This window comes from Tripterygium wilfordii, chromosome 7 (assembly GCF_013401445.1).
Source record: "Tripterygium wilfordii isolate XIE 37 chromosome 7, ASM1340144v1, whole genome shotgun sequence".
NCBI lineage: Eukaryota > Viridiplantae > Streptophyta > Magnoliopsida > Celastrales > Celastraceae > Tripterygium > Tripterygium wilfordii.
The window spans coordinates 5,675,388-5,688,860 of NC_052238.1; the positions used below are offsets into that span (position 1 = coordinate 5,675,388).

The window sequence follows — 13,473 nt, forward strand, 5'->3', positions numbered from 1 at the left end:
ATATATATATATTTGACTTTTAAAACAAAGTTTGTTTCAAACGGACATGTAAATGGGAAAGTCTTGTGGGCCTTTTAAGTCCCATTTAATAAACGGTCGGCAGTTGGGCATTATTCTATTCAGATTTTGTTGCTCAATGGGCCCACCCAAGGCTTGGAAGCCCAACTCGCTCTGTATTCAGAACCCAGAGTTTCGAATTTTACAGCCTTTGGGTTTTGTGTCCGACCCGGATGGCATAAAAGGCCCAAAAAAACAAGAAATGGCAATTGTTATAATTTGAAGAAATTAGAGAAGCATAAGAAGGGGACGAGAGAAAGATTTTGACTCAAATCATTTGAGATTTTGTCCACTCTTTGAGCCCATGGTCTGTCTGTTTTTGTCATTCTAAAATGCGTCTCAAAGGTTATTATGTTGGGCCACGTTTATAAACCACATTACTTGGTTTTCACCAAACGAGGTAAGACTTTAACACTCCTCTGCACTAGTTAGCTCGGTTATTTGACACCCAACGAATGTACTATATAGATTAGGATCATTGTGGTACCCCTAACCTTGTTAGTGTTGTATCCATAAGGACATTCGAAAAGCCCAATATACAACCCAAACATGAAAAGTTTCTTTTAGGATTGAACATATGTTTCGATACCACACTATAACTTGAAGAAATTAGAGAGAAATAGAAGAAGAATGAGAGAAAAACTTGTTGACCCAAACCAAACCACTATAAGTATTGTTCATTCATTGGGTTTAAGACGCATGTAGTTTTTATCATTCTAAAAGACGCCTCATAGGTCACGTTTATAAATCACATTACTTGATATTCCCCGAATAGTCCGAGACTTTCAGCACATAAAATAATGCCTATTATCACTCAATGTCAACGATGGTGACCAACCAGATTTCCTAGGCAGAATCGTGATTAGAAGTAAAACAAGTCAAGATAAAACCAAAATCAAACCAAACTGAAGATGCAAAAAAGTGCTTTCAACAACTCTTATTCAGTTTGCGAATCGTACACTAAACCAAACTGAAGAAAGCATGGCCTTTGTGTTGTGAAGCCATTTTTGAGGCTCAATAAAGGAGGATTTTAATCCTACACTCTCTTGAACATATACAAGTATGATAAACTGGCACTCACATTACAAGCATTATTACATTACTTATTTATATATCTAATCCCAACCAACTTATTTATTGCTAGTCTCAGAAACAGCATTTCCGAACTCCACTCGGTGAAGCTCCTCTGCAAGAACCATACAACAACCCAATCAAATCAGATAAAGTAATTGAAAAGGAATTCAAATCAATGCTTATTAGAACAACTTAGGCTTTGCTCAATTCAATTGGATTGCATGATTGGTCATTCACGTCAAAAACAAATTTTTAGTGATGTATAACTCACCCAGCAACTCCATAATCCATGGGCCGAGATTAAGTGCGGAAGATGACGTAGGGTGCATTCGCAATTCGCAATTGCGATAATAATAAAAATACTCCCGCTTGCGCTAAGAGTTAGCGCGGTCGAGTCAAAATTGATGAAGAATCATATTATCAAACAACTTGCAAGCTATGAGAGTGGTTGTGAAAAAGCACACCGAACCCCAACAATTATTTGATAAATTAACCAGATTAAGCCAACAAGATTAAAATATGTTCTGTGTTAGCTGAATTGGGAGAAAGAAACAGAGTATATGGCTTGCCTGGAAAAATTGGGATCAAGAAACGTCCTTGGCGTTTTGGATGAAAGCAGCGGTGCAAAGAATGGAAGCGACGAAAGCGAAGATACCCAAACCAATCATCAGAGAAAACCCTGCCACCACCAGATCCAGTATGCTCTGCAAACTCAAACCCATCAACAGCATCATCTTCTTCACTATATTTACCTCTACTATCTAACACTACTCTCCTAAGATGGTCAAATCTGGGTTTTCTACCTTCCTTTCTTAAATCTGATGCTTGAATTAGGATTTTCTCCATATATTATATTGATAGAGGAAAGGGAACACATGTTTTGGGATGTGTGATTTTTTTTTTCTCTGGAAATTACGATGACCAGGCCGATGGTATGATTCGATGAATAAACAAATTAACAAATGCTGACCGTTGACGGGCTTACGGGCCGGAATATGGGCTTGTATATAAGGCCCTGAAAAGCTCTGCTCCCAAAGTAATTCGGCAAAGGTACCTGCCGTGGAGACTGCAGGCAGTTTCCTATCTCACCATCCAATTTTAGCACCACTCTCTGAATCTCTCGTATCCTCTTAAAATCCTAGAAATTAAAATTACTTGGCACTTCAGAAATTGTTTTGGGTATCCATGGTTACTTAAATTGGGTTCTTATGCGATTGCTGATGAATTATTGCCAAGCGATTCAAATTTCTGTAGGACAGACATTGGAGCTCAATATAGTATGAGATTCATCAATTTAGAGAACTCCTCTACAATAATATGAACCAATATAAGTGCTCATCTAATACATATACGTACATGCATGGTCAAAGAGGAGAAATTTTCCCATCTACATACACCCTCAACATGATAATCTGCTGGAGCCTCCTAACACAAGATGGCAGATTATATATCATCTTGCTACAATGCATAAGTTCGCGGACAAACCCCTTGGTGAAAATTTGGGTATATGCTTGCTTCTTGCAGACGATAGGCCACTAGACGTGAGTGCTGAGAACTCTGTGACTGATCAAAGTGAGTATTTTGTAACTGCAACCGAGAGTTTCTGGTTGGCCAGCTACAGTCATGAGTCCAGTGAATTTTCTTTCGACTTTTTACACGAGGGATGGAAGCCATGTTTCATTGAAGATTAAGTGGCATTGCTTCAGAACGTCTACCAGAATTTAAGCCAATGGGTCCAATTCCTGAATAATGAAACATTATCACTGCTTCAGCTAGCAAGATTAGGGGAAGAGTTGTTTGTGCTCGCATTAAAAAATATGGGTGTTACCTGGGGTTGACATCGGCATGGGCATTGACATTGGCATGCCTCTTCTCCTTGGAATGGGTGTCAATTCTTTGATGTCAACTACAACAGCATCACAGGTCAGAAAAGTCTTGGCAACTGATGCTGCATGCTCCAAACAACATCTGACCACCTGTTCCAAATATCTAGTAAGAACCAGTAGTAATCTTTACCATCAACCTCCCGGAAAGTAAGACAAATATAGTCAAATTAGATATGTGCATCAAATATTTCAATGAACATAATAATATCTATCGTAAAAACTACTTTGATATGAGACAATCAGACAACACATATGGTGCCAGGAAACACGAGTGCCTGTGAAGCTTTTATACATCAAGTAAATGGGGAAAAGAAGCCACCATTCCATCTTTCCACTTCAGTAAGTTCCTGATTCAGTTTCATCTAGCTAAAGCCTCTATGAAGCAGGCTAGAGATTACATGTTCAATTCCAGTAAACTGTCTCTCCACTATTATATAGGGGTAAAGTCTACGTACATCTTGCATGTCCTCGAGAGCCTTGCGTGGGTGTTGTTTACCTTTATATTGGCTGCCATATATCTATGTGCATCACTTACACATTTCCTCTTCATACATACAGCTTTAGCACGAATCTATTGCCAACTTGGCTATGTCCTAAAAGCAGTCGACAAGTGCACGTATTCTAAACAAGTCGATTTTGCACTGTACCTTTGTTGGGTCCATTACCCCTGCTGTCATCAGATCCTCATAACACCCTTTGGCAGCATTATATCCATATCTTATATCCTCATTAGATAGAACCTACAATACGTTTAGTTACTGGATTCAAAACATGGGATAAGGAGTAAGATCAGAGATCAAAATCATGTTGAATATAAATTTATGTCTTAAGAAATGTCAATGAATTGACATGGAGAGACCTGATTTATAATGACGTCACCATTTACGCCGGCATTTTTGGCTATTAGTCTTGCAGGATAGCTCAAAGCTCTTTTAAATATCTCGGCTCCAAGCTGCAGAAAATGTCATGAAAAGTATGATCATAATTCTTGAGAAACAATTCTGCATGTACGATGGCATACCAAGGAAGATAGTGAATTCTTGACACAGCAATCTAATGCTAGATTTTGCATATGCCACTTTACCTGTAGATCAATAATCTAATAATAAACAACAAAAAATCCATTGCACTTCAATCAACCAAAAACAGAGTTCCAAGGTTTTAAATCAGAATTCCTTTTAAGTAGGAAAAGAATAGCAATTAAAAGGTACCTTCTGCTCGTCATTGTCCAAAAGTTCTTTGATTTCACCAACCTTTTGAGATAGTCTCAGAAGGCAACAGCCACCACCAACTACAACACCTTCCTCAATAGCTGCCTGCATATATGAAATTCAGATCTTTTAACTACTAATCGAACAATATAATTAAAATGATAAATCAGAAAAGCAGTCACCTTTGTTGCATTTAAAGCATCTTCAATCCTCAGTTGTTTATCCTTCAACTCTACTTGTGTTTGCGCTCCTACCTATGATTAAATTGAACCATGTGAATAAAGTCAAATTAAGTCAATGTGTCAGTTTCCAAATCTGGAAGATGAGTTGTTGTTAAGCGCTAAACTCCAGATTACCTGAAGAATGGCAATTGCCCCAGATAACCTTGCTATTCGTTCATTTAGTACCGTCTTTGGAAATTTTTCTTCAGTATTCTGCATGATTAAGATAATGCTGTTGGTATTTTAGATACAGCATATGCCAAATTGTTTCAAAACACTGGCAGCCTTCTCTTAGTGACTAGGAAATGCACTGCTTCACATCATTGAGTTATGATTATTAATAGGCAAATCCACCACCTCGTTTTAAAAGAAGAAGTGGGAAGGAAAAAGAAAGAAAGAAAGAAAGAAAGTTCCGTTGTTGTGATACAAACGTTGGACTCTAACTGGCATTGGTATCCTACGTTTGCCAGCCTGAAAGTGAAAATAGTTGTGAAATCTTCATATTGTTGCTTATGTTTCATCTGACTAATCCTATGGATTATGGGACGTTACCGACACCTCCACCCTTATATGTGTGCTGTGTCAGCACTACTATTCAGAAATTATGCAGATTGAACCTGAAAACTAATACAATAGCATAGATCACATTGTAGAGAAACTTAATGCACCTCAACAAGCCTTCGGAGCTGCAAAACCCTCTTCTCTACAGCTGCATGAGTGCTTCCATCAGTAACTATTAACGTAGAATTGTTACTTATTACCACCTTGGTCGCTGCGCCCAATACCTCCTTGCCTGTGTTTTCTAGTGTCAACCCCTCCTCATCTCTGATTACAGTGCCTGTAAAACACAGCAAGATCTCAGCACTTGAAATTGTGAAAACCACTGAAGCCAAATATCGAGTGGCCCAAATACATTATCAAATTCATTCTGTCCTGTTTCTTCACCTTAGATTGATAATAACCTCTATTTGCTTTCATAAGGAGGATTACTTCTCAAATAAAGAAAAGTTCATTTATAACTTTTATAATAAGCAGTGCATTTTATGAATTCCCCATGAAGCTGTAATTACTTTGAAAGTCGTTCTCTAATGCACTAATCAGAACCCATAAACAAAAAAAATAGACCGATTTTTATCTTTAGAAAAACTACTTCAAATGGGAGTTGAATACTTGTACAGCAGTAAGTGGATCGGTGCAGGATTAGGCTCATTGAAATACTCAATCTTCCATCAACCTTCTAAGGTAAAAGGAAAGTTTTTAATCAAAAGAGCTTATAAAAAATAGGTAAAGGAAGGTTCTTTGATTGATATGCACTTCTAACAGAAATTTCCCTGTGTCTATATAAAATACTCAATTTTCTACCTCCAGTCAAGATAGCAATGTCATCTAAGCAGTGGCTCTTGAGTTCATTGAAAGCTGGAGCCTTAATAGCGGCTGCCTTCAGCACACCCTTGAGTTTGTTTCTAATTACTGGAGCCAAAGCTTCCGGCTCAATGCCCTCTGCAATTATCAAAATTGGATATTGCTCTTTGACTGCACTGTCCAGTATTTTAAACATTTCCTTTGGATTCGTGACTTTTTTGTCGACCAAAAGTAACTGCAATCAAAGAATTATCACTCCCTAATCACGTCACTGAAGTATATGCAGACCATACAAAACCGACAGTTCCTACCTTGCAGTTGTGAAACTCCACTATCATCTTTTGTCTATCAGTGACAAAGTGAGGAGACAAATATCCACGGTCAAATTGCATTCCTTCTACAATTTGCAGCTTATTTTCAATGCATCTCCCGTTTTCAATCGTAACCACGCCACTCTTTCCCACTTGTTGAAGTGCATCAAATATCATGTTTCCCACAATATAATCATTCCCCGCACTAACAGCAGCAACATCTGCAAGCTCATGATTTTCAACCTGCAGAGGAGTGTTCATTATATTCCCATTGATTAGTTAATCATGATTTCATTTAAAAACTATTCCTATGAACATAAATAAGATAAACCAGCTCACTGCTCATAACTTCGCATGCAACCCTAATAGCATGATTTCCAGTATCTTTAAAATTTTTAGGCAAAAAGAAAAGGACATAATTATTTCACCTCTCTGGACATCAGTTTGAGTTCAGATACAAGGGCCTTTGCAGTTTTCTCAATCCCACGAGCAATTTGAACAGGATTCATGCCAGCTGAAATGACCTGGAATGTGAATGGTAGGCTAAGCTTTGCATGAGATGGGGAAAGATGTTTAAATTGTAGTGTTTTCAGCAACAGTCATCACAACATTATTGTGACACATGATGTATTGATCCTAGATCAAACAAATCAGACTGAGAATATCTTTATTATAAGACATCTCAGCATCATGGCATTCAATACATACCTTCACACCCTCAGCAATTAAACCCTGAGCCAGAATTATGGATGTAGTGGAACCATCGCCAGCAAGGTCATTTGTTTTTGCGCCAGCTTGCCTCACTAATTTCACTCCAACGTTTTCCACGGGATCCTCCAACTCAATCTAAATAAAAGACTCAAATTCAGTAGAGGAACAGTGCCTGAGAGGAAAAGTCATTAGTAGAAGGAGAATTTCAATGTTTCTACAATTTTTCTTAGAAAGACATCTCTTTCAACCCTATAATTCTGCACCAAAAAGAGCTTATAACACTTCAAGTAATTGAAAGGTCTCCCCCAGCTGTGAACTTAATCATTGTAATGTGTTCAGGCATGGAGTAGCTGAACTCATCTACAATGTGCCGTATTCAGCAAAGAAAAATGGATCAAGGAAAAAGTTATATATAATATCAATAACTAGAAGCCACAAGGGCACTTCAAGTCATTACCAATCCGGGAAGAACATGCAATCCTACGCAAAACTCAGCAGCAACCATTCTCCATGCCAACAAATTAATTGTTGCAGTAGAAAATTATGTGTCAACTGTGTTATCCAGTCAACAGTAGCAATTTTACAAACACTAACTATGCAGGCAGGGGCAAACAAACCCAAAGTAGAAATCTTTCCCACATAAAATAGTTATACTTGAAATTTGAACAGTAAGTCCCCAAATTAACAGCCATGTCATTGCAATCAAGAAGTTGAGAATCAAGTTACATATGGTGAATTGATTAGTACCTGTTTAAGTACAGTTTCCCCATCATTAACAATCTTGGGAGGTCCGTACTTGTTCCCCAACACCACATTCCTTCCTTTTGGCCCTAATGTCACCCCCAACAGGTCCGCCACCAGGTCCACCCCCGCCTGCGCCACAATACCCAAACCAACTCCATTAACACAAATTCTCAAGCATTAACACAATATTCTCGATATTAAACGCCAATATATGTCACATTAGTGACCTTAAGCTTCTTTGTAGTTGAGCCATCGTGGTTGAAGTAAACCTCCTTGGCCACGGCTCTTGCATTTAACATGGAACGCGAAGAAAAAGCCCTCTCGGATGGTATCGGATTGGTGAATAATGAGAGCGTTGAAGTTAGTGCGCACGCCATGGCTTCACCAACAAATGTCTGCCACAGTTTTGGGTAATAGCCTTCGGAGAGGTATGGGGGTAAGACAAAATATCTATAAGAAGCCACATTGGCGCAATACCAATTAATGAAGATTATTTGCACACCTTATTTAACTAACTACATCATATTCTAAATAAAATCTAGTAAAAAACATAACATTTATTATTACACTTCAATTTCAATTTTTTTTTTCAAATTTAACAGTTTACACTTGATAATTTCAACGGTTGGATCTCATCAACAATTGAGATTAAAGAAAATTAAAAAAAATAAAATTACACAATTCATTTTCTTCATCTAAACTCTAAATTCTCAAGTGAGTGTTTGAGAGAGAGGAATGGTAGAGAACAAGAAGGAGAACTCACTTGCTTGGGCTTGTCAAGGCAGTTTGGTTGCTTCACTTGCTTGGGCATTTGGTTGCTTAGGTGTTTGGTTGCTTCACTGGCTTGTCAGATTATGAACATTGTGATAGCAAGAATCGAGGATCATATATGCATAAGTGAAAGGAGGTTTGTAAATTGGGATGTTTGCAGGAGCTTCAGGTTCACGGCCTCCCATGCGACCTCGACGACCTCGAGAATAGTCTTGGCCACCTCCACAACTTCACGGGCTCCCATGATTTCTTCGGCACTGTGATTTTGTATCGTTTTGTGTTCATCATCAACCGCTGGTTTATAGCCCATATCGTCCCCATCCGACGTCTGCATTACTCCAGTGAAAGCTCCGTCGAACACTTCGTTGTCTTGGGGAGTGATGGGTCTGGCGTTGTAAGGGAAGATGGAGAGTGAAGGAAAAATAGGAGAAAGGAGGGAAATGAGAAGTGGTAGGCCAGTTGAGATATTATGAGATTGAGGCTTTTTTGGGTGTCCTTAACCAACTCTAGGGTGCAACTAGTCCCCATCATTCCAATTTCTAGGTAGAGTTGATCATGAGTCGGGCTACCTTTGAGGCCCAGAACATCCAGCCCGTCAAATTTTGGGCTTCAAATCCTTGTAGAGACATCTAAAAATCATCACCAACTTTGTTTATTTTCCTCTACAAATGACAAAATCAAAACATAAACTTTGTTTATTGTTCTTTATTCCCATTCCCACGACTAACCAAAGATAACGTAGAAGTATACAGTGATTGTGTATAGTAAGTCAACTATACTACTATCAAGAACCTCATCCACAAAATTAGTGCAGATATCATGTGTGAATATTCCATCTCAATTAACCGATGCAAAGCATATTCACACCCACATAAACAAAACAAGATCACAAGAGAATAAAGCAATGGATAGAGTTGATATATGATATGAACATACATATGACATTGTCTAAATCCGCTCACACAATGTAGTCTTTTCCAGCACAAGTTAGGCAGGCAGGAACCGATTCCTCGCAAAACTGTTTTTTTCCTTTTCCTTTTCTTTTCCTTTTCTTTTCCGGGGTTAATTTCTAGTGGATACCCTTTTTCCAATGTCCTTCTTCTTCCAATAGTATTAATTTCAATGATGAAGCCACTACCACCACCAGTACCCACCACCACCAATTGTCTTCGCCAGACCAGCAATCATCGACCTTCGTTGGGTCCTCTCTTCCGCGTGGCTTAATGCGTCTTCATAACGTTTTCAACACACCTGAAAAAAGTGGTACTGTTACTTCCAACACAAACAAACAAACGAACAGTTCTCTGTTTGTGAGGATAAGACTGCGTACATCTGTCGTTCACAGACTCCTGTAGTGAATATAGGAGTCTAGTATTTTGTAGTTTGTACTCGTGTTTAGTAATTTTTAGTGCGATTTTTTATTTATGGACAGATTGGATACATCATTGTCAAGTAAATAAGATCTTCAATTTGTGCATAAAATTGGTCAAAAACATGTTATTTCAGTACCCTTTTTTCTGATCTCATACAGGGAAAAGAGACAAGGAGAGACGTAGATACATAGATTAGTACTTAAATAAGGTTAACTTAAAACTGCCTCATCATGGCCTCAATGAAGCAAGTTTACAGAACTAGTAATATTGGACTGGATTGATGATGATGACTCTGCTCTAAGATGTGCTGTGTTGCAGGGGAGCTCTTCAAGCACTCTCAAAGCAGTGTAATTGCTCGGACTCCCAATCTGTAATTCAGTGAGCATTTGACGAAGATCCGAAGTCTCTTCTTTGAGCTTCGCATTCTCTTCAAGTACCTTGTCATGGGACTCAGAGACATGGTTCAACTTGTCAATCAAATTATGGTTCTCTGTTCTGAGCCTAAGCACTTGTGACCAAAGCTCGTCTAGGTGCTTCTGTTTACGCATCCTGGAGCGACGAGCGGATTCTCTGTTGGAAATCATTCTCCTTTGCTTCCTCTCGTCGATGATGGTTTGTGGGAGGTCGTCACCCTCATCAGAGGTGGAGTTGTTGCTCACAGTACTTGAGGACTGTTGAGTGAATTCATGGACTGAGAGTGGAGGGTATGGAGAGTCATTGTTGTTGGTGAAGAGATTGTTGAAGTTGAAGGATTGTGGGTTGTTGCTTTGCGTCAAACCAAAACCAAAGTCTGGGATTTGGTTTTCTTGTTGTAATAAGAAGTGGAGTTCTGAAATGTCAGCAGGAAGCATGGCTCTTGAGTTGTTGTAAATTGTAATTGAAAATGGTATGAGAGTTGGTTTTTTTGGAGGAGAATGGTAAGAGAGTGGTGAGTTTTATAGGGGAGAGTGGGCCAATCTGAGCCACAATTAAACAAGAGTAACAGTACTCTTTAAAACATTCATGGTTGTCAATGAAAATGTCTCTATCTATGTGCTTACATCACTACTATTCTATAAAGGCAATGTGTGATATATGTTTTTGAATCTAAGATTATGAGACTCACATGTATGTATGTGTATGTGTATGTGTATGTGTATGTGCAAGGGATCATGCATGAGCAATTGAGCATGATGAGGAACCACCATATAATGGTGTGAAAAGTCACATTCAAATGTATCTTTAACTTGTGAAGATCATGGGCAGATACATAATTTTATCAAAGACAAAGTCATGCGGAAGTTCGGGAGCAGCGTTTTCAAATTTTTTTTGAGTTATTTATTAATTATGCATTTAAAATGATGGAAAACAACACTAAAAATTAAAAAATTAAAAAATGGTGATAAATAATAATTGAAAGTTGACTTGAGTGTTTTTGACAATTGACAATTTGGCTCATTGTCACTCACTACCTCCCATTTGTTGCTTTGTGAAAAATTGCGACACAACGAGTGAAACAGAAATGAGAGAGACTTAAAAGATACAAGGAAAAAAGCGAGACACTCGTTTGTTTTGGAATTTGGATATTTAAGAGTATACTGGTAAAAAAAATTTCTAAAATTGGAGGGTGGACTTTGGGCAAATAGTAAGTCCGCCCATGTGTTTGTGACCATTTTTTTGTTGCAACTCTGATGAGTCATCAAGCACTTCAATCCTTGAAAGGGTCCATTAGAATGGGAATTCTTACATCAAGTACCTAAATCAAAATTCGATATATATATATACATACACATCTTATTGTCTCCATTACTTCCTTCATTTTTGTGTATTGGCACCGAAACACCGAAATTCTTAATTTAAAATGGTATTTGAATCGAGGTTATAAGCTTAAAACCCAGAACATTCGGCTGATGAAATATTGTGAGCACATAACGTATTTTGTTGGATTGGGGGCATAATCAACAGATTAATTATCTTATGAGGTCATGATTTTTAGGGTTCAAAAATATTTTTTTAAAATTTAGAAAAATATATTTGTATTTTGATTTGTCTTACGAATTCAACGATATAGTTTTTGTTTGAAACAAAAATCGAATTCAACATGAAAAGTACATGATAATTCTGGTGTGAGATATAGTTTTTTTTTTGTTGTTTTCCTTCAATCTGTCATCAAATCATTATTTTTGGTAGTTTCTGTGGTGATTTTCGTGGTTTTTTTTTTATTCTGATGTGAGATATACAGACTGGAGATGATAAGTTATATGTTTCGATTAATTTGATATATGTCTTGCTAAATGTTATATGTTTTGTTAAAATGTTATCTATCCTTAATGAAATGTTATATGTTTGAAGTTTCAAAATGACCAAAACCGCTAACATATCAGAATAAATCCAAAACAGATATAATATCTACAGATTCAGATTCAGATTCGATTTCAGAAGAATATTGATAATTACAAAACCTATATAATATTGACATATACAAAACATTTATAATATCATATACGAAACAAATATAAAATCTGCATATTCAGATCCGATTTCAGATAAAAAAAGAGTTTGAAAAAGCAATAAAACCTCAAAGGTGATGCGCCTTGGTCTATGGAGTAAATTGGAGGTGTTGATGGTCGCCGGCGTTGGTCGCATTGGCAGGATCTAACCCTTTTTCAAATGGTGGCCGTGATTTCACGAAGTTTTTTCTGTGACTCAAGTATTTTTTACTGTTGGTGATGACTGAGCTTTGATCGGGCTAACCTAGAGCTTCATTTTGATAGTTCGTTCGTCGAAAATGATGGCCGAACGGCCAACTTCCGATATGGTGACCCAAGGAAAAAGATGGATAAAGAAGAAGAAAAGAGGAAGAAGAAGAAGAATAAAAAGAATGAGGGAGGGTATTTTGATAAGTTGCTAGGCTTTGTCATTTTTTTCAAAAGTTTTTTTAGATTTTCCTTGTTGGAATACAACTTTTAAATTTTGTTCTTATGGATAAAAGCCCCTAAAATCAACAGATTAATTCTCTTATGAGGTCCTGATTTGTAGGATTTAAAAATATTTTTAAAAAATTTAGAAGAAATATATTTGTATTTTGATCTGTCTTACAAACTTAACGATATTTTTTTTATTTAAAACAAAAATTAAATTCAACATGAAAAGTGAATAATAATTCTAGATCCTTGGATATAAAACAAAAGACATTTCATCTACATTTCATGTTGCATTTTATTTTTGTTTCGAAAAATATATATATATATATGGTTGGGTTTGTAAAACCGATCAAAATATAACCTCATAGACCGGAGAATTCCTCATAATGAACATACCTAAAAAAATATTGAAAAAAAAAAGTTGTAGCCAAACACACAAAATGTTGTTATCGATCTAGTTCAAGATTATAATATGAAATGTATTGTTGCCTATCAACATCTTAACAAAGATCCACTTGATGTACAACATTAAAATAATATTAGATACAAAGGGCAACAACTTGCAAACGCAAAAGGATATGGACATCTTTTATTAATTGAGTTTGATGGTTTGTTCTTCACTTTAATTGGGTTTCGACGATAAACAACAAATGGAGTATGTGTTAATTAGGTGATTGCGCACTACAAAAAGAAGATATAGAGAATAATAATTAAGAGTTTTGGAATAATTTAAAGGAAGAACAAGATTCCATGTAACTCATCCACGTTAAGGGACTTGTTAAATTCGTGACGGATTCCAAATACACTTTTCTAATATTATTTCTTTAATATTATTGGGACTTGGGGGCA

The 13,473-nt window shown here is 37.0% G+C and overlaps 3 protein-coding genes across 5 annotated transcripts; all 3 read right to left on the bottom strand.

The window, feature by feature from the left end:
* Positions 1 to 963: 963 nt before the first annotated feature.
* On the bottom strand, positions 964 to 2,060 carry LOC120002738. The gene is made up of 2 exons (XM_038851524.1): positions 1,701 to 2,060; positions 964 to 1,243 (listed from the first exon to the last, which is right to left on the bottom strand). Exons 1-2 carry the CDS (start codon positions 1,975 to 1,977, stop codon positions 1,188 to 1,190), a joined length of 333 nt encoding a protein of 110 aa, XP_038707452.1. The 5' UTR covers positions 1,978 to 2,060; the 3' UTR covers positions 964 to 1,187.
* A 312-nt stretch (positions 2,061 to 2,372) lies between these two features.
* On the bottom strand, positions 2,373 to 8,418 carry LOC120001496 (chaperonin 60 subunit beta 4, chloroplastic-like). 3 transcript variants are annotated; one of them, XM_038849856.1, is made up of 14 exons: positions 8,341 to 8,418; positions 7,581 to 7,706; positions 6,831 to 6,968; positions 6,551 to 6,646; positions 6,123 to 6,365; positions 5,812 to 6,046; positions 5,118 to 5,287; positions 4,585 to 4,662; positions 4,411 to 4,482; positions 4,229 to 4,333; positions 3,877 to 3,969; positions 3,665 to 3,757; positions 2,960 to 3,107; positions 2,373 to 2,873 (listed from the first exon to the last, which is right to left on the bottom strand). In XM_038849856.1, exons 1-14 carry the CDS (start codon positions 8,386 to 8,388, stop codon positions 2,809 to 2,811), a joined length of 1,710 nt encoding a protein of 569 aa, XP_038705784.1. In that variant the 5' UTR covers positions 8,389 to 8,418; the 3' UTR covers positions 2,373 to 2,808. The 3 variants fall into 3 exon arrangements, with proteins under 3 accessions (XP_038705784.1, XP_038705783.1, XP_038705785.1); XM_038849855.1 differs by lacking the exon at positions 8,341 to 8,418 and adding an exon at positions 7,805 to 8,021; XM_038849857.1 differs by lacking the exons at positions 2,373 to 2,873; positions 2,960 to 3,107; positions 8,341 to 8,418 and adding an exon at positions 7,805 to 8,021 and having other exon boundaries at positions 3,665 to 3,775.
* Positions 8,419 to 9,817: 1,399 nt separating this feature from the next.
* On the bottom strand, positions 9,818 to 10,621 carry LOC120002970 (basic leucine zipper 43-like). Its single transcript, XM_038851849.1, has one exon. The coding sequence runs from the start codon at positions 10,570 to 10,572 to the stop codon at positions 9,958 to 9,960; it is 615 nt and encodes a 204-aa protein (XP_038707777.1). The 5' UTR covers positions 10,573 to 10,621; the 3' UTR covers positions 9,818 to 9,957.
* Between the last annotated feature and the right edge of the window lie 2,852 nt (positions 10,622 to 13,473).

Excerpts from the sequence above, each read along its gene's own strand:
- LOC120002738 (XM_038851524.1), bottom strand. The coding sequence starts at position 1,977 with ATGGAGAAAATCCTAATTCAAGCATCAGATTTAAGAAAGGAAGGTAGA. Across the intron at positions 1,244-1,700 it reads CTTGATCCCAATTTTTCCAG|AGGAGCTTCACCGAGTGGAG; the intron begins GCAAGCCATATA and ends TGGTTCTTGCAG.
- LOC120001496 (XM_038849855.1), bottom strand. The coding sequence starts at position 7,954 with ATGGCGTGCGCACTAACTTCAACGCTCTCATTATTCACCAATCCGATA. Across the intron at positions 6,647-6,830 it reads TAATTGCTGAGGGTGTGAAG|GTCATTTCAGCTGGCATGAA; the intron begins GTATGTATTGAA and ends TTCACATTCCAG. Across the intron at positions 6,366-6,550 it reads TCAAACTGATGTCCAGAGAG|GTTGAAAATCATGAGCTTGC; the intron begins GTGAAATAATTA and ends ACTCCTCTGCAG.
- LOC120002970 (XM_038851849.1), bottom strand. The coding sequence starts at position 10,572 with ATGCTTCCTGCTGACATTTCAGAACTCCACTTCTTATTACAACAAGAA.